At 43.6% G+C, this 19,746-nt stretch overlaps 1 protein-coding gene across 8 annotated transcripts in view; it reads right to left on the reverse strand.

Moving 5' to 3' along the window:
• NF1 (neurofibromin 1) overlaps nt 1–19,746 on the reverse strand; it is a 527,350-nt gene that overhangs the window by 123,039 nt on the left and 384,565 nt on the right. For 7 of the 8 annotated variants that reach the window (XM_029611915.1, XM_029611920.1, XM_029611917.1 and 4 more), the window contains 6 exons: nt 8,295–8,727; nt 7,323–7,663; nt 6,364–6,566; nt 5,578–5,771; nt 4,786–4,926; nt 3,469–3,748 (listed from right to left, as the gene is read on the reverse strand). In XM_029611915.1, the coding sequence (XP_029467775.1) occupies nt 3,469–3,748; nt 4,786–4,926; nt 5,578–5,771; nt 6,364–6,566; nt 7,323–7,663; nt 8,295–8,727 (1,592 nt within the window). Of the gene's footprint in view, nt 1–3,468; nt 3,749–4,785; nt 4,927–5,577; nt 5,772–6,363; nt 6,567–7,322; nt 7,664–8,294; nt 8,728–19,746 lie in introns of those variants that run through there. The other variant, XR_003858146.1, reaches the window with a different exon arrangement.

Here is a 19,746-nt window from a genome sequence, read left to right on the forward strand (position 1 = left end):
TGAAGAGAAGAGCCATGGGGGGGTGGGGCTTCCTGGAATGGAGGCTACTACCTGGTGATTACTACCCTTACTCAATAAGCCTTTGCACGGTTAATGCAACTCCAACATTGCTCTCTGCTTCAATGGCAAGGGGAAATGTGGAAAAGAGGATTTGCATTCAGGCAACAACCAACAAGGACTGAACTTCACAGTCTGGGTAAACAAATAAGCATGGGGGTAGCTTGCTTATTACAGTGGTTACTACCCTAAACCAATTAAGCCTGATACATCACTTTGAATGCATATAACAGCATTGCTCTCTGCTTCAACATCAGGGATAAATGTGGAAAAGAGGATTTACATTCAGACAACATCCAACAAGGCATTGATCTGTGCAGGCTGGGTAAACAAGCATCGGGGTAACTTGCTTGATGTGGTGGTTACTACCCTTAACCATTAAGCCTTATGCTCACCTTTGATGCAACTCCAACATTACTCTCTGCATCAATGGCAGGAAATTTGAATCAAATAGTTACCAACAAGGGCCCTGAACATAGTGGTCAGTGAAACAGATAAGTATGGGAAAATAAGTGTGGGAGCTTGCTGGGCAGACTGGATGGGCCGATTGGTCTTTTTCTGCCGTCATTTTTATTTTTCTATGTTTCTATGGAAGTGAATACGCCACAGATGATGTTGACACTCTTGAGATCCAGGATGGGTCGGAATGAACCCTCTTTCTTGGGCACGATGAAATAGATGGAATAGCGCCCCGTATTTACTTGAGTGTAGGTACTGGAGTTATAACCCTCAGGCTGAGGAGCCTTAGTGTGGATTCCACTGCCAGTTTCTTGTGCTGGGAGTGGCAAGGTGACATCATGAACTGTCCCGAGGGATGCTGTGAAATTCCAGAGTGTAACCTTCTCGTATGATATCCAGTACCCATTTGTCTGACGTGATCTCGACCCACCGCTGATAGAAGAGGGATAGTCTGCACCCCTATCTCCTCGTCCAGTGGATGGGTCGGCCAAACTTCACTGGGTTCGGGTTGAACCCGAGCCTGTTCCTCTTTTTGGTTGTCAGTTCCAAAAGGACTGAGACCTTCCTGAGGGCAGAGATGACTGAAATGACAAGTTTCTATAGGGCCGGAAGCACTGGGAGCTCCTGGCCCAACCCCTTCATGGGTGAGGGGCGCTGACACCTTTTTTTCTTATCTTCCAGTAGCCAGGGCACAGGAGATTCACCCCACTTACTAGCTAGCTTCTCCAATTCACCTACAAATAGGAGGGATCCCTTAAAGGGCATCTTTGTGAGGTTCGCCTTAGAGGTTGCATCCGCTGACCAATTTCGCAATCATTGCAGTCTTCTGGCTGCCACCACTGAGGCTACTCCTCTGACTGAGGTATGCACTAGGTTTGAGCTTGCATCCGCCAGGAAGGCAGCAGCGGGTTTGACCGCCTCTCCGGCATGCGTCCCTGAGCTATCTGCCTCTCTTGAGAGAGAAGCAGACATGAGAAAGCCACCAGGGCACAACAGGAAGTGACCTGCAGTGTCATTGCTGTCGCGTCAAAGGCTTGCTTTGATGGATTCCAACCACCTATCGTGAGCATCCTTCAAGGGCGCTCCTCCATCTACAGGAATAGCTGTTCGCTTTGAGATGGTGCAGACCAGGGCGTCCACTTTCGGGCAGGCTTTCCATGACTGCTGGGTCCAGAGGGTACAAGGCCTCCAAGACCCGACCTTCTTTAAAACTTGCTTCCGGGGCGTCCCATTCCTGGTCAATCAACTCCTGGATGGCTTCCAGCATCGGGAAATAGCAAGAGGCTTTCCGTAGAGACACCAAGATGGAGTTCTTCTTTCACTCCGACATAGGGTCCGTGCCAGGAACTCCCAGAGTCTTCAGGGTCTGGGAGACTCAGGCCAGCAATTCATCTCTGTGGAAAAATCGAATCATGCTCCAGTATGGCTCCATGCCTGGAGGGATTCCCCCGTCCTCCACTGAATCCCCGTCATCGTCCGAGGTGTCTGGGTCCCTTGTCAGGGATACCCTTGGTGAGATGAGGCATGATGACAGGACTGGGAGGGGCAAGGCCTTCCCAGCTGGGGCTCAGCCCAGGCAGGGGCAGTAGCTGACTGCGCCTGAACAAAGGCTTGAAGGCACTGAAAATAATTCCAACCAAGAGAAGGCTGCCAGGTCCATATTTGGCTTAGGAGGAAACGGGGTAGGGGCCGCTGAACTGCCCTCTCCCGGGCAGAACGCAGCCCCAGAATTGCTCAGGATTGGGGTGCTTCCAGATAAGATTGTGTCTGACCCATCCTCCAACTGGGAGGGGCCGGACTCAGAAAAGTTCTGAGAATCCAGCCCTCCCTGGGCTTCCTCACATTGCTGACACAGATAGGATTCCAGGTCAGACTGTGCAGCCCTAATATGGCAGGCAGTACAAAGGGAATGTCGCCTGTACTTCTTTGCTGCCAGGGTCATAACTTCTTTAGCTTGTGCGTTTGGGCAGCTATTGCCACTTGAGCATGCACAGACTCGCCTCGGCACGTGTAAATCTAAGCGACCGGTTGTGTGCTAAAGTGTGTGCGCGCTTATGTGCGCAATTATGCGTATGTTAGGCACTTGGCCTGCACCATGTGCTCTGATGGTTGAAGGGGGAAAATGGTGCTGCACCAAACCACGCGCAAGATGGCGCCGCCGTGGACCGCCACGTGGAGTGTCCACCGAGCCTGAAGCGGGGCCTAGCCCATCGGGGGGGCCACTCAACTCCTCGGAAACCCCCTTTCCCTGCCTGAACGGGATAAGGAACAAAGTTGGTACGACACACCGAGCAAGGAGACCTGAGGAAAGACTTACTGAAGCCCTTCCACATCTTTGGATCGGAGGAGTTCTTCTCTACTTACCTGGTCTCAGCGCTTACCAGCTGAGTACAGAGATGGTCTCCAGCTGTGGAGGGAGAGAGCTTAGGCCATCACCACCATGCTCGGCTTCCTGCACCCGCTGCCTTTCAGCTGCTCCAGCAGCAAAGTCCATGCCGGGAGCCGGCTACCGAACCAAGGCCCACCTCTGAGGGATCTCGGAAATCACCTCAAGAAGTCAACTGGGGGAGGGACCCTTAGGTATCACCATAGGAGAGTGGGGCTCGATCTTCCTTTCAATTTAAAGGTACATTTCTTATTCGAGCTAGTGCTGCAATCCCGCTAAACACCGCTGCTGGTGTGGGGATAACATCCATTTCTGCTAGGAGACAGAGATACTGAATGGCCGATGTCACTGCAGGGGTATATCTAGGGTGACGTCAGCTTTGAAACCTGACTCCGTTTCCATCTGCTAGCAGGGGAGCACATAACCCATTGGTCGTGAGTCCATCTGGCTACACGCTAGGAAAATCTAAAAGCTTTATCCAAGCGGTATAGACCAAAGAGTTGATAATCCAAGGAAACAAAAACGATCAACCTGGAAGCTCAGCACAATGCCTAACTTGAACTTACCGCTGAAGTTCAACTGTGAGCAGGTACACAGGGAATGAATTATATTGATGACCAGGCCATGGGTGGAAGCTCTCAGAGACAGAGGACCTGTGGCCACCAATAAAGTGACAACATGGAAGAGGTAGGGAAGGTGCGCTGCCACATCCAGTGAATTGTTGAAGGACAGCATTAGCATGTACCGGGCCAGGATGGCAATATCATCCCACATCAGGTGCTGTTCTAATGTAGGTGTAGGCGACAGACAGGTCTTATCAATTATTTTGCACATTCTTCCAATCACCTGCGTGTACATAATATAAAGCTTTCAATTCACTTTCACCGAAGATCACATTTTGTGCACAAACTAGGAAGCACATGCTTTACAATGATTAAATTACTTTTAACATTATCTTATTATATCTTACTATAGCATGTTTGCCATTCCAGGAAACACATGCATACACATCGTATTGGGTGCATGTACACAGCATTGCACTGCAACACCTGCATGTATTGTTGGCCTGTGAAGTTGTGTCACAAAAATGGGGAAGAAGCGTGACTAATTCTCAGGTGACCTGAACTAGAGCCAGCAGGAACCAGTCCACATCTTTAGTAGGAGATAGGTGCCACATACCTGAAGTAGGGGTAAAGAATTGTGCTCATGCTGGTGACACAAATACAATAAGTCGACCTGCAGGACTGTGACAGATTTGGTGGCAAGACTGACTGAGGCCCAAGCAGCCAACATTAGGGGACTGCAATAGAAGCTGTGAGCAGTTGACAGCAGCAGTGAGACTTAGCCTCCTCCCAACACAACCAATGGCGAGGGCTTTGATGTTAGACACATTGTCCATCAGCTTTTAGCCTGTGAGCCACAGGAATGGCATCAGGCATTCTAGAAATTGTGGAGCTTACATGTGCAGCCCATGAAGTTAGGATGGCAAGTGTTGGGGTAGGGGCGGGGGTAGACATAAGGAGGAGGGGTGTGATAGAGATGGGCTAGGAGAGAGGGAGACATTGGTGGGGAGAGAACAAAAGAACCTGCAGAGTTACACAATGGAATGGCCAGGAATACCAACGTGCCCAGAACTAGGGTCAGCAGCAGAGAAAGACTGGTGGGGAAGGACTGGGCGCCGAGGAGGGAGGACAGAGACAGTGAAATTGGGTGAGGAGAGAAAGAACCTGTACCCTGCAATAACAATATTCATTTCATTGTAAATCTTTGCAGGTTTCAGCTGGTTTTAATGGATTTTATATTATATTAGTTTAAATTCAGTACATGACTACAGTCTCTAAGTAATACTAAGATGACAGAAATGTGGTAGTGAGAGACTCTACCTTGCTTGAGACTAATTTCACATTGCCTGAAGCCAGAGCTACAGCTGTGTCTGCCATAACTTCAGCCTTTATGGATCCCAAACCACCTGTGGCACTGGTTTTAATGAAACTGTCCAGAACCACATCCAGCAAATCTGTGATCTATCAGAGGGAAAAAAAAAATCATACAGGACACATTGTTACTGCTTTTGTTAAAACTGAACATCGCATCAAGGGCCTGTTCACCACAGAACTCTCTCTCCTACACACTTGTAAATCAATAGCACTGAACAAAGCAGAAACTGCACTCGCTGTTCTGATACTGGTTCATCCTTTTCTGAAATGACTTTTTCATCTCAGTCTTTCCATCTGTCTGGATGCAACTGCAACAGCCCTGAGAATAGGGAAGGAAACTGGTAATTCTTGGTGGATAACAGATTGGATGATCCATAGGAAGAAACTTGGAGCCAGTCAGCATCAAGGTTATTCTCCCTTTTCCTTATGAATTGTACTAAATGTTCCTGTTATGATGCAGAAGGGCAGGAAGCAGCCAAAGCCAAAATAGCATATGACTGAACTTTTGGCAAAAAAAAATATTAAGAACTAAGGTATCAGATGTATCAAAGCCTCTGAACTAGCTGGTCTGTACATTTTACATGCTGCACAAACAATACAGAAATAAAACCAGGCCTAGGAAAGCTTGCTCTGGACACAGATGATCTAACATTTACAAAGCTATTCTGTTTTTGATTGAAGAAACACTGATTGCATCCTGCAGCCAAACTCAAAGTGTACATTTGGTAAGTTCAGTACCTGTCCAAGACTTCCCCATATCTTTGCCTGAATGGAAGGATACATCTGCTTTTCATTGATTGTCATGGTTATCAGCTTATCCAGAATAGCGCTGACTCGCTGCCGTTTGGCATCATCGGTGAGTTTACAGAAGCGCACCAGATTTAGTAACCAGGGGGTCATGTACTCCAGGCAAAGGTGCTTTAGTTCAATGCCTGTCGAAGAGAAAAGCAGGAACTAGAATACACTCATGCACACAAAAGGAGAAAAGAAGGCAGGCACCTTCTGTTTTGGGTCTAAGTTCCTCTCATCCCCCTCTTTTCCTTCCAGATCAACTGGAACCAGTGCTGGGATTCTGGCGCCAGGAGCCTTCATTAGCAACTACCTGGGAATTCTCCCCCTATTTTGATAGGTCCTCCTTCTCTCCTAGTTGGGTCATTGTAGTCCTGAGGCTGGATCCTTGAACTAGGGCCCCTTCCAGAGCTCTGTATCATGGGCTCTAAAGGTGGCTGCCAAGTAGCACCCTGGAACCATGACCATGAAGCTTGCTTCTCCACCAGGGGCTGTGAACACTGCCTCTGCAGCATTCCCAGCCCAGGTGAACTTGGGTACGAATGACCCAACTCAGGGACTGAAAGACATGGTAGTATACAGCATTGCCACTGAGCACTCCTTGCGAACATTTGTCTAAAAGAAAAGTTTTAATCACTGATCAAGTCCAAATGGTACGATACAGCCACACAACATATCTGTGCTAGCTATATTTTTCAGCTATTTTCTGCTGGAAAAAAAATAAACTGTGCTTACTGGATTTGCTGAATCCGGAAATGCACTCTTCCAAAAACTCTAAGGTGAGATGGGGCTCATTAGCTGCCAAAGTCTTACTTATGGAGACAATGAACAAGGTGTTGTTGGCAGGGATACACAGACCTGAAGTCTCCAGTAACTGGCCTTCAATCTTTAAATTAAAGGTACATGTTAAGGCACACAGAAGATTATAGGCAGCAGACCTGGAACAAGAACATAAGTGATGTGATTTAATGCATCACCTTTCCTCCCTGGAGTTTTTACATTTGTGCTACAGAATTCCTATATGCAGAGTCATAAGCAACAGCATTAGACTAAGTACAATTAAAATCATAAGCTTTGTTTCTTTTATTTATGTAAGACCCATACAACATCTGAGAAAGCACCAAAGTTTATGAATAATCACTACAAAAGAAAATTATTTTGAGTTTGATATTCAAAGTTATCTAGACAAAAGGCAAATTTTGAATATTTTTGCAACATATTCGGACAGATTCTATCTGGATAAGTCATCAACAGGATAAAATGTACCTGTATAACTTGGAGGCATGTCAAAAGCATTCCCGGGGTGGAGATGAGTTATCCAATGAACTTAGCCAGATTAACTTTAGCACTGTATTAACGCAGTTCTAAAACTTAGCCAGATAAACTTAACTGCCTAACCTCTCAATAGCAAGGGCACACAACTGAATATCCAGCATAAGTCAGATATATTTATGTGGCTAACTTATCTGTTCCCTGCCCAACTGAATATTGACCTCTTTAACAATAAATATGTAGAGAAAAGACATTCAATTATTATATGACATTCCGGTTTGTTAAATCTTATGTTAATCTGCAAAAACTTGAAAATAAAAGTGGTGTTGGTCAGATGATACACCAGAGTAGTTATGCAATGCACTGGCCAAGCGGCTCCATTCTGAACTAATGGAAAACCTAACCAATTCAAGGAACATTACCTTAAACTTGGATCTGAGCTTCCTAGGTTAAGCAATGCAATGTTGAGCAATGTTCCAGGCACATCTTTTGGACGGATTTTAGTATGTTGTGGAATGGAATCGGGCTGTGACAACTCCCATCGAGTCCTTATGTGAATGATAGACTGGACGATGGCTTCACACTCCTGATGCATGAAAGTCAGAGGTGTTCCCTGGTTGGCAATGGTTAGCGTGAACTGGTTCTCATCCACGAGGCAGATCTCCTCAATCTCGGAGGCATAGTAAATATCATTCAGAAAAACTGACTGACCCAGGACTCTTGTCCGCTCAGCAGATGTCACCTGAACTGCTGTGGAACCAACCTGACCGAGAAAAAGTAGATGTACAATTTGTAATACCAAGAAACAATGGAATACATTCTCATATCTTAAAGGAAAAGGGGAGCATAGGAAGCTCAAAGATTTTGCCAAAGCATATATTAGCAATGCTATCCAAATTCTCACTTAGAATTAAAATAAAATGTTAAAAACAGAAGTTAAATTCTGGAATGTCAACTCAAATAATACTGGACACTAAAGTTGAAAATTGGTAATTATATAAAATACTTTACATCTGATTTTCTCTTAAAAGTTACTGGATAACTAATCAACCAATTATGTGCTCTATAATCTAAGTCTATTTCAAATCTCAATGCAACAATATGTAAAATTCATTCATAGTTAGCAGACCTGACAATTGCAGGAATCTGAAACAGTGTGCTGGTGAACATAGGCAGATCAGCATTTCAAAATTATAATGAACCTACAAAAAGATGAACAGTTGAAAGTTTTTAATTTAAAGCAAAAATTAGAAGATTTTCTTTTAGGAAAATGTCTATTCCACCAGGATACATGGTCTTTACTTTTATGTAGACCTTGTAAGGCAGGGGCACTTGCACACAGTAGTTATGTAAGAGTGCCATTATGCCAGCAGTATCTATAAAATGTTACAAACCTTAATAGAAACTTTGGTGTCTTTGTGCGCCAGTTTGAGAGCATTATGAAACACCTTCAAGTCTTCCTCCAAAGCTAGAGTGGCAGCTGGTAGTTTCTGCTTGTCATGCTCAATGTGCTCTGCCAACTTCCCCGAGGGGTCAATGAAAATTAGTCTCTTGCTGCCTTTCAAGCCGGTGAGCAGTCTCTCGTGATACTTTGTGTACTCCCGCACCCAAGAGTTACAGTTGTAGATGTAAACTGCTGTCACATTTTCATATGCAAACCCAGGGAAAACGACAAACCACTTGGAAAGGAAGTCAGTCTTAAAGCGATTGCTGGGCCCAGCGTGGGTGAGGTCCACTACAATCTCATATGGCTTGGCGTAGTATGGCTTCAAAGTCAGCAACACGTGGTATATTAGCAAGTCCCCATTTATCTGGCCAGTCTTGAATCTTTAGTAAAAGAAAAAAATGAAAATGTAGTTGAGAGGATGTAAGTCTATTCTTTAAATAGCATGCTAATACCTTAATAATGGACTATAACAATCAAGAAATCACAAACAGAAACCTGGAAATGATTCTTCAGAGAATATATTGATTTTGAGCAATAAAATGAAATAGCTCAAGTGTATTGGCAAAAGGGCCAAAAGATTTAACACCACCAACATCAATGTAAGAAGTTATCACTACATCAGCAATCCACTAAGCATAATCACAAGGAGAAAGCATATGTACTTTTAATTATTGCTACGTTCTATCAGCAATCACCTCCTCTCTATTTCCATTTAATTGTTTTAAATCTCATCAGCTGGATGTATTTATCGGTACTGGAATGGTAATTTATCATTCTAAAAACGAATGAAGGCAAAATCTCTAAAGCTATATATTGTCAAGGTTAAGTGAAGTTGCTGCAGCCCTCTCCTCTCCTCACAAATACAACTGCCACAATGGGAAAAGTAAAAATGTCACTTATTTAACAAAAGGCAACCTACTTTATAATTACTGTTGTCTCTATCCCCAATCTACAACACCTTCAGCAATGCTTAAACTGAGGGAGAGCAACTTAATTTCCTTATATATTTCCAGAGGAAATTGTTTCCCTTTTTTTTTTTTTTTTTTTTGAAACAGTAAAAAGCCAAATTCCTCAATCCAGTTCCCTCATAGCAGCAGCTATGGGAGTAATAAAGGGCTGGATTAACCCCCAAAATACATGAAAACTGCACACAAAAGCATCACATGATGTCTAATAGCCAACAACTTTGGGAGGTCCTCGGGTTTTACAGCTTTCAGGATACGTATGCCTACACTTTTCGGTACTGATTAAATACCTGAGCAGCTTCTGAAGGGGCTGTCCCCATGACTTAGTGGCAGTGCTGTGTGCTGAAATACAGGGGATGTGGCTTTCATATCTAAACCCAGCTGCTGCTCCTCCAGCTAAGCCCAGGCCTGGAGGGTAGCGGGTAGGTAATTGTAATGGGTGAGTGGAAACGGGGGAGGAGGTGTCTCCTAATGGCATACTGTGTGCTAGAAGGAGCCACAGTCTATGCCTCTTTACCAATGGCTATCACCGTGATGGCAGAACGGATTATCAAAAAGGAAACAGCCCCAGCCCATAGGTATCAGCAAATGGAGGATCCTGGCATCATAGCCCAACAGATACTGGGTCTGACTGAGCTGGAAGCCCAGAGAAGGAGGGAAAAACTAAGGTTAACCCCCCCCCCCCCAAATATTTCTGAGAGTTTGACAATACTCCCTGCATGCTATTATGAGCAGTCATTATAACATCATTACAATCTTTCAAAACACATCTGGAGGTCTACACTGACCATTCACACGGTTAGCAGAATGAACCAAGTAAAGTTACCTCATTCTGATCTTTTTCTCAAAAAAAAAAAAGTCATCAAAGATCACGTGAAACGAACCAGTGAGTCTCTTTTGCATGCCTCACCCCTAAAATGTTTTTTTTTTTATTTATAAAATTTTATATACCATCGTTTAGAGGAATTCCATCACAATGGTTTTCAAATATCCATGATAATAAACAAAATCAGTAAAACAAAATAAAAGCTTTAAAAGACAGATATTAACTACTATGTTATACATCAAATCAATGGTGAAACGTTAAAACAGGCTAATAATTATATCTGCAAACTTGTGGTTTTTGTGGTTGCAACAGGTTAAAAGTCTCAACTGTCTTCATCGTATGGACATCATGATAAAACAGAGCATACACATGACAACAAAAGTGCAAAAAAAAAGGAGAAAATCGCCAAATAGACTGAGGCTAAGATGGTGGATGGATCTGCTGACCAACTAGCACTGAACAAACCCGCTGTGGTAAAGGCCTTGGAGAAGAAGCTGGAGCAGATTATTGGACAAAAGAGTTAACGTGACAAAAAGCAAATCAGTAACAACCAACAAAGGATGGCAGCTGTGGAATCTGAATCGCAAGTATTACACTGCTGCACAGTCAAAAATGAGTGTGTAAGTGCGGGCCCTAGAATCAAAAATAGATCTACAAAAATCGCTCTTGTAGGAGCAACTTAAGATTCGTGGGCTTAGCAGAGAACATTTCTGATAGAGATTTGCAATCCATTTTGGAGGATTGGTTACCCGAAGAGTTGGGTTTAGTGGCCTTAGTGGGCAAGATATAGTCTGAATGGGCTCACTGCTTAGGTCAGCAAGCTGAGGCTGTGAATAAACCATAGGTGATAACAGCAAAATTATTACATTTCACCCACAAAGTGGTGATATTACAAGCATAGAGCAAGTATGGGGAGTTGAAAAAAAGATGTAAGTCAAATTTTAATTTTTCAAGATTATTCTAATACCGTGGCCTTGAAAAGAAAGGAATTTGCATCAATGTGTTCATCTCTGTTTAAGAAAAATATCTAATTTTTCTTGCAATACTCCGCAAAGTTGAGGATTATATACAACGGGGAAACAATAATTATTGCAGATGTTCAGGTTGCCAAAAGTTTTTCAGGGAAGCTGCAATGCGGATGAAGCAGTGACTTTGTACTGGCAGTTTTTGCTTTTTTGGATTTTGCACCTGTCTTGACTGTTGCAACATCCCTGGTGATCAGAAGTCTGATTATGTTTGCAGTTCTTGTTTACGTTGTTTGAAGATGGAATCTATTTTTGTTAAAGAGGTCTGTTGTGTTTTCAAATGGATCCTCTTTGGAAGTTCATTTATGTGATATTAATGGCAAAAAACAAAAGGGAGTTGTTTCTTATGAGTAGACTGGCATATTTTATTTATTTATTTAAGGCTTTTATATGCCGACTTTCTTGATACAGATCAAATCAACTCGGTTTACATCGAACAAAGCAGAACTATAACCAACCATATAAAACAAGTGACAATTTGAAGGAGCATGAAAGTTACATTCTAACAAGGTAGCCTTAACTGGGAGAACGAAGATAGATTACTATATACAATAAATAAAGTACTATTTACAATGGAGAGTGGGAGGGAGGCATAATTCTGAGACTATGTGGGGTCTACGCACAAGGATTGGGACAGGGGCACCTGAAAGTGTTATGCGTGATCTTTGCCCAAATATGGGTTGATTGGGTTGGATTTGTAAGCTGTTTTGGGGAGTAGGGGGGGTTCTTGGAGGAGGGAGAATGTAAATCTGGTTATTTACTTTGGTGGGGAAACAGAGGGTGGTTTGTCATTTTGATTCTTCCCTTGTTGGTTTTTGGAAGTCACTGGCTATGGTTTTATTTTTTTTTTTTTTTGACTGAATGGCTGAGGTCACTGCAGGAGTATATCTCGGGTGACGTCAGCTTTGAAACCTTGAACGGGTAGATGTGAATCGGTTATTTACACTTTCGAATAATAGAAGGACTAGGGGGCATTCCATGAAGTTATCAAGTAGCACATTTAAGACTAATCAGAGAAAATTCTTTTTCACTCAACGCACAATAAAGTTCTGGAATTTGTTGCCAGAGGATGTGGTTAGTGCAGTTAGTGTAGCTGGGTTCAAAAAAGGTTTGGATAAGTTCTTGGAGGAGAAGTCCATTAACGGCTATTAATCAAGTTTACTTAGGGAATAGCCATTGCTATTAATTGCATCAGTAGCATGGGATCTTCTTAGTGTTTGGGTAATTGCCAGGTTCTTGTGGCCTGGTTTGGCCTCTGTTGGAAACAGGATGCTGGGCTTGATGGACCCTTGGTCTGACCCAGCATGGCAATTTCTTATGTTCTTATGTAAACCTGATTCCGTCCTCCATCTGCTAGCAGGGGAACACATAACCCATTGGTCCTGTCCATCTGGCTACACACTAGGAAAAGTCCTCCCTGCGCCAAAGCTGGAGGATTTTAAAAACCATACAAGTATGCATGTATCTCCCGGTACTCATATTAAAAAGTTGTCACAAAAAGGGGAGGGGAGTGGGCATGGTCTGGGGGGAGTGCACAAGCGCATGTCGGGGTCCCCTGCCACGTAATTTTACTTCTGCTATGGACGGCGTGTAGCTATGGGCTCTGGTAGAACAAGATGTGTGACAGACACCCATCTTCCCCAACTCTGTAGCATCCTGTGCATCAACCCCCACTCCCACAGAAATATCGGACATCCAGGATTAAAAAACCCAGGAACAATTGGATAACAGCGGGCTCTGGCAGAATAAGGCCTGTGATGAAGAGACACCCACTTTCCCCACTGTTACCCCCTACATAATGCTTTTTCTGCGTTGGAGAACGAATAAACCTCAGCAATAGATTTACCGTACAAGTGATTTCTAAAAGTGAAGTTACCCAATGCACCCTAAAGCCCTTCAACAGAATCAAATGTCAAAAGAAAGCTGCTTCTGCTGGGAGACTCAATCATCAGAGGAACCAATTGGGGAGCACATTTTGATAGTGACAACAGTTAAATGCCTTCCAGGATCCTCAGCTAGTAGAAATGCAAAACAGATAAGAACATAAGAAAATGCCATACTGGGTCAGACCAAGGGTCCATCAAGCCCAGCATCCTGCTTCCAACAGTGGCCAATCCAGGCCATAAGAACCTGGCAAGTACCCAAAAACTAAGTCTATTCCATGTTACCATTGCTAATGGCAGTGGCTATTCTCTAGGTGAACTTAATAGCAGATAATGGACTTCTCCTCCAAGAACTTATCCAATCCTTTTTTAAACACAGCTATACTAACTGCACTAACCACATTCTCTGGCAACAAATTCCAGAGTTTAATTGTGCGTTGAGTAAAAAAGAACTTTCTCTGATTAGTTTTAAATGTGCCCCATGCTAACTTCATGGCGTGCCCCCTAGTCTTTCTACTATCCGAAAGAGTAAATAACCGATTCACATCTACCCGTTCTAGACCTCTCATGATTTTAAATTCCTCTATCATATCCCCCCTCAGTCGTCTCTTCTCCAAGCTGAAAAGTCCTAACCTCTTTAGTCTTTCCTCATAGGGGAGTTGTTCCATTCCCCTTATTATTTTGGTATCCCTTCTCTGTACCTTCTCTATCGCAATATCTTTTTTGAGATGCGGCGACCAGAATTGTACACAGTATTCAAGGTGCGGTCTCACCAAGGAGCGATACAGAGGCATTATGACATTTTCCGTTTTATTCACCATTCCCTTTCTAATAATTCCCAACATTCTGTTTGCTTTTTTGACTGCCGCAGCACACTGAACCGATTTCAATGTGTTATCCACTATGACACCTAGATCTCTTTCTTGGGTTGTAGCACCTAATATGGAACCCAACATTGTGTAATTATAGCATGGGTTATTTATATTCCAAGTCATTGAAGAAGAAAGTAGTAACTTTAATATCAGTGTTATCCATCTGAGGACCAATGACCTCAATAGAAATGGTATCCATTAAGTACAAAAAGATTTCCAAAATCTAGAAAAGGTAATAAGTATTACCTCTTCATGGAAAGGGAAATGGGAAAATATGCCATGTAGATAATTTCAATTCTTGGCTCAAAACCTGGTGAACAGAAAGTAGTTTTGGATACATTGGAGGCTAGGGTCATGTATGGAGCAGTAAAAGGCTATATAGTAAGGATGGCCTATATTTACTGTAGAAGGAAGGAGGATGCTAAGTGAGAAATTCAGATTATATACTAACAGGCATTTAAACTAAACAATGGGAGAAGCAGAACATAAGAACATAAGAAATTGCCATGTTGGGTCAGACCAAGGGTCCATCAAGCCCAGCATCCTGTTTCCAACAGAGGCCAAATCAGGCCACAAGAACCTGGCAATCACCCAAACACCACGAAGATCCCATGCTACTGATGCCAGAGGCAGAGGCCATTCCCTAAGTCAACTTGATTAATAGCAGTTAATGGACTTCTCCTCCAAGAACATATCCTAACCTTTTTTAAACCCAGCTACACTAACTGCACTAATTACATTCTCTGGCAACAAATTCCAGAGCCTAATTGTGCACTGAGTGAAAAAGAATTTTCTCCGATTGAGAGCCCCTGCCCCTAGTTCTTCTGGGAGAGGGGCGCTGGGATCTTTTACCCCTGTCTTCCGGTAGCCGAGGTACTGGAGATTTGCCCCACTTGCTGGCTAATTTCTCCAATTCGCTTCCGAATAAGAGAGATCCTTTAAAGGGCATCCTTGTGAGATTCGCTTTAGAGGTCGCGTCAGCAGACCAGTTCTGCAACCATAACTGTCTTCTGGCCGCCACTACCGAGGCAACTCCTCTGGCTGAGGTACGCACCAGATCTGACCTTGCGTCCATCAGGAAGGCTGCTGCAGGTTCAATCATTTCACCTATATATGTTCCTGGGTTGTTTACCTCTCTCGAGAGGAGCAAACAGGAACGTGCCACCATAGCGCAGCAGGAAGCAATCTGCAGTGTCATTACTGTTGTGTCAAAGGCCTGCTTAATGATGGATTCTAATCGTCTATCCTGAGTATCCTTCAATGCAGCCCCTCCCTCAACGGGAATGGTTGTTCGCTTTGAGACGGCACAGACCATGGCGTCCACTTTCAGAAAACGCAGGCGTCCTTGTTCGTTGGTTCCAGAGAGTATAAGGCTTCCAAGGCCCGACTTCCTTTAAAGATGGCCTCCGTGGCATCCCACTCCAGGTCAATCAGTTCCTGGATGGCTTCCATCATTTGGAAGTAGCATGAGGCTTTACGAAGGGAAACCAAGATGGGATTCTTCTTTGGTTCTGCCATAGGGTCCATGCCTGGGATCCCCAGAGTCTGGGAAACAAGGGCTGGTAATTCATCCCTGTGGAAGAAGCGAAGCATGGATCTGTATGGTTCCAGGCATGGAGGGATTTCTCCTTCTTCCAGAGGTAGGTTTCGAGGCATCCGAACAGGGCCGGGAGGATCCTGTGCTTGCAGCAGGGGTTGAACCCGGGCTGCAGCTGGGGCTGATTGTGCCTGAACGAAGGCTTGCAGCCCCTGGAAAAATTCTAGCCAGGAGAAGGTCCCTGGGTCCATGTTAACCCCAGGGGGAGTCGGAGTAGGGGCTCCTGAGGTGCCCTCTTGTGGAGATGCCATCTCGGAGTTGCATAGATCCGGTCTGCTATCATATGTAGTGGTTCTGGACCCATCCTCTCACAGTGAGGGACCAGGCTTTGGTCCCCCCTGGGCTTCTTCGCAATGATGACACAGGCAGGACTCCAGTTCAGGCTGTGGACTCTGATGTTGCAGGCTGTGCAAAGAGTGCCTTCTGGGCTTCTTGGACGCCAGTGCCATTGCCTCTGTATATAGTTGCACAGGTAATTTGCTGTAATATGCGCGCAGTTATGCACGTAAGCACTGTGTGCGGCAATGTGTGTAGATGTGCACGTGTCTATGTTAGAGGTGCACAAGTTGGGCGCACTGACCATCTGGCCTACCCCACGCGTACTGATGGCCGAGAAGGGAAGACGGCGGCCCTGAGGGTCTTCACGTGGCTGAATCCCCCGCACCGGACCGGGGCCTAGCCCAATCAAGGTTGCTTAACCCGATCAGTGCTCCCTTCTACCTGGCCGGATGAAGAAACTGAGTTGGTACGGCAATCCGAGCCCCGGAGACCTTAAGTTAAAGTTCCCTGCTTACCTGGTCTCAACACTTACCATCGTGTGCAGGAACGGTCTCCAGCTGCGGGGGGAGAGGGCTTTACCTTCACCGCTGCGCTTGGATGCGCACCCGCTGCCTTTCAGCCGCTCTAGGGCTAAGACCACGCCAGAGGCCGTGCTACCGGACCAAGGCACACCTCTGAGGGATATTGGGGATCACCTCAGGAATTCTCAACTGGGGGAGGGACCCTTAGGTATCACTGCAGGAGAGCGGGGCTCAAACCTCTTTAAGGTAAACATTTTTTTTCTTCTTCTTCTTTGCTGTAATTTCCTAACACTGTACTAGTGTGTGGGGTAGTGTCCGCATCTGCTAGGAAACGGAGAGAGATACTGAAGAGCTGAGATCACTGCAGGGGTATATCTAGGGTGTCGTCAGCTTTGAAATCTGACTCCGTCTCCCATCTGCTAGCAGAAGAGCATATAACCCACTGGTCCTGAGTCCATTTGGCTACACGCTAGGAAACTGACCATTTAATCCTATTCTGTTTCCTATCTTTTAACCAATTTGTAATCCATGAAAGGACACCGCCTCCTATTCCATGACTTTTTAGTTTTCTTAGAAGCCTCTCATGAGGGACTTTGTCAAATGCCTTCTAAAAATCCAAATAAACTACATCTACCAGTTCACCTTTATCCACATGTTTATTAACCCCTTCAAAAAAAAAAAATGAAGCAGATTTGTTAGGCAAGACTTCTCTTGGGTAAATCCATGTTGACTGTGTTCCATTAAACCATGTCTTTCTATATGCTCTATGATTTTGATCTTTAGAATAGTTTCCACTATTTTTCCCGGCACTAAAGTCAGGCTCACTGGTCCATAGTTTCCCAGATCGCCCCTGGAGCCCTTTTTAAATTTTGGGGTTACATTGGCCACTCTCCAGTCTTCAGGTACAATGGATGATTTTAATGATAGGTTACAAATTTTAACTAATACATCAGAAATTTCATTTTTTAGTTCCTTCAGTACCCTAGGATGCATACCATCCGGTCCAGGTGATTTGCTACTCTTTAGTTTGTCAATCAGGCCTACTACAACTTCCAGGTTCACAGTGATTTGTTTTAGTTCATCTGACTCATCACCCTTGAAAACCATCTCCAGAACTGGTATCTCCCCAACAATCTCATTAGTAAACACAGAAGCAAAGAATTAATTTAGTCTTTCTGCAATGGCTTTATCTTCCCTAAGAGCCCCTTTAACCCCTCGGTCATCTAACGGTCCAACCGACTCCCTCACAGGTTTCTTGCTTTGGATATATTTTAAAAAGTTTTTATTCTGAGTTTTAGCCTCTATGGCCAACTTTCAAATTCTCTCTTCGCCTGTCTTATCAATGTTTTACACTTAACTTAACAATGCTTATACTTTTTCCTATTTTCTTCAGATGGATCCTTCTACCAATTTTTGAAGGATGTTTTTTTGGCTAAAATAGCCTCTTTCACTTCACCTTTTAACCTTGCCGGTAATCATTTTGCCTTCCTTCCAACTTTCTTAATGTGTGGAATACATCTGGACTGCATGCTTAGGATTATATTTTTAAAAAATGTCCATACCTGTTGAACACAGCCTTTGCAGCTGCACCTTTCAGTTTTTTTCTAACTATTTTCCTCATTTTATCAAAGTTTCCCTTTTGAAAATTTAGTTTTAGAGCTGTAGATTTACTTACTGTCCCCCTTTCAGTTATTAGTTTAAATTTGATCATGTTACGATCACTATTGCCAAGTGGCCCCACCACAGTTACCTCATCACCAAATCCTGCGTTCCACTAAGAATTAAATCTAAAATAGCTCCCTCTCTCATTGGTTCCTGAACCAATTGCTCCATGAAGCAGTCATTTATTACATCCAGGAACTTTATGTCTCTATCAAGTCCTGATGTTACATTTACCCAATCAATATTGGGGTAATTGAAATCTACTTACTCAAGGGAGTCAGTGGTTAACCACAATATAGAATCAAATATACAGAGATGTGGAACCCAAACAAACACTTAACAATTATTTAGCCTATGAAGGTGTCAGCAAGCCTTGACGTTGTGTGTCACTTTTCACTCAGACACTAACCGGTCTTATCGATCATTCACCTTCCTCATTTTATTTAATGCAAACAATTTTTTCTTTTTTCTTTTTCTATATTTAAAAAATGTCCTCCGTTTATATCAACAAGAATGACTCATTCAAATCTTTATAATAAGAGCCATATATCTTTTTCAACGGGACCAGACGTCTCAACCATCTCACAAAAGCAACGAATGGAGGAGCTTTTGTGAGATGCTTTTGTGAGATGGTTGAGACGTCTGGTCCCGTTGAAAAAGATATATGGCTCTTATTATAAAGATTATTACTCGCCCCTGAGGAAGCTAACCCAGCGAAACACCGGCCAGTGTAGGGCAATGCTGGCAACCATTTTTGAATGAGTCATTCTTGTTGATATAAACGGAGGACATTTTTTAAATATAGAAAAAGAAAAAAGAAAAAATTGTTTGCATTAAATAAAATGAGGAAGGTGAATGATCGATAAGACCGGTTAGTGTCTGAGTGAAAAGTGACACATAACGTCAAGGCTTGCTGACACCTTCATAGGCTAAATAATTGTTAAGTATTTGTTTGGGTTCCACATCTCTGTATATTTGGTAATTGAAATCTCCCATTATTACTGCACTGCCAAATTGGTTAGCTTCCCTGATTTCTCTTAGCATTTCATCATTTGTCCAGGTGGACAGTAGTATACTCCTATCACTATACTCTTACCCAATACACATGGGATTTCTACTCATATAGATTCTACTGAGCATTTAGTCTCTTGTATGATCTTTATCCTGTTGGGTTTATACCCTTCTGGACATAAAATGCCACACCCCCACTAAGTTGATTCTCCCTATCATTGTGATATAATTTGTACCCTGATATAGCACTGTCCCATTGGTTATCCTCCCTTCCACCAGGTCTCTGTGATGACAATTATGTCAATCTCATCATTTACTGCTATACACTCTAACTCTCCTATCTGGCCAATAAAATTGACATGTCACCCCCACGCAATACAGGAAGTGGGAAGAGAAAAAAAAATCAATCAGCGCAAAAAAACAGAAAAGTGACTAGAAAGTGTAACAAATCAAGAGAGAAAAACTGGAAAGCTGTGAATACAAATGCTCGTAGTTTGGGCAATAAAATCCCAGACCTGCAGGCCCTAATGGTGGAGGCGGACTTGAACAATGTTGCTGTTATCGAGACATGGCCAATTGATTCTCAAGATTGGGATATGGCCACATCAGGCAATAACTTGTTAAGAAAGGACAGAGGACAAAAAAGGGGGAAGGAGTAGCTTTTTATGTCAAAAAACAATATCCAAGCAATTGAACTGCAAGGAATGTGGGGTAGAGAAGAAGCATTATGGGCTGTCCTAAAAAAAAAGATGTTGCTG

Source organism: Rhinatrema bivittatum, chromosome 8, assembly GCF_901001135.1.
Source record: "Rhinatrema bivittatum chromosome 8, aRhiBiv1.1, whole genome shotgun sequence".
Lineage (NCBI taxonomy): Eukaryota > Metazoa > Chordata > Amphibia > Gymnophiona > Rhinatrematidae > Rhinatrema > Rhinatrema bivittatum.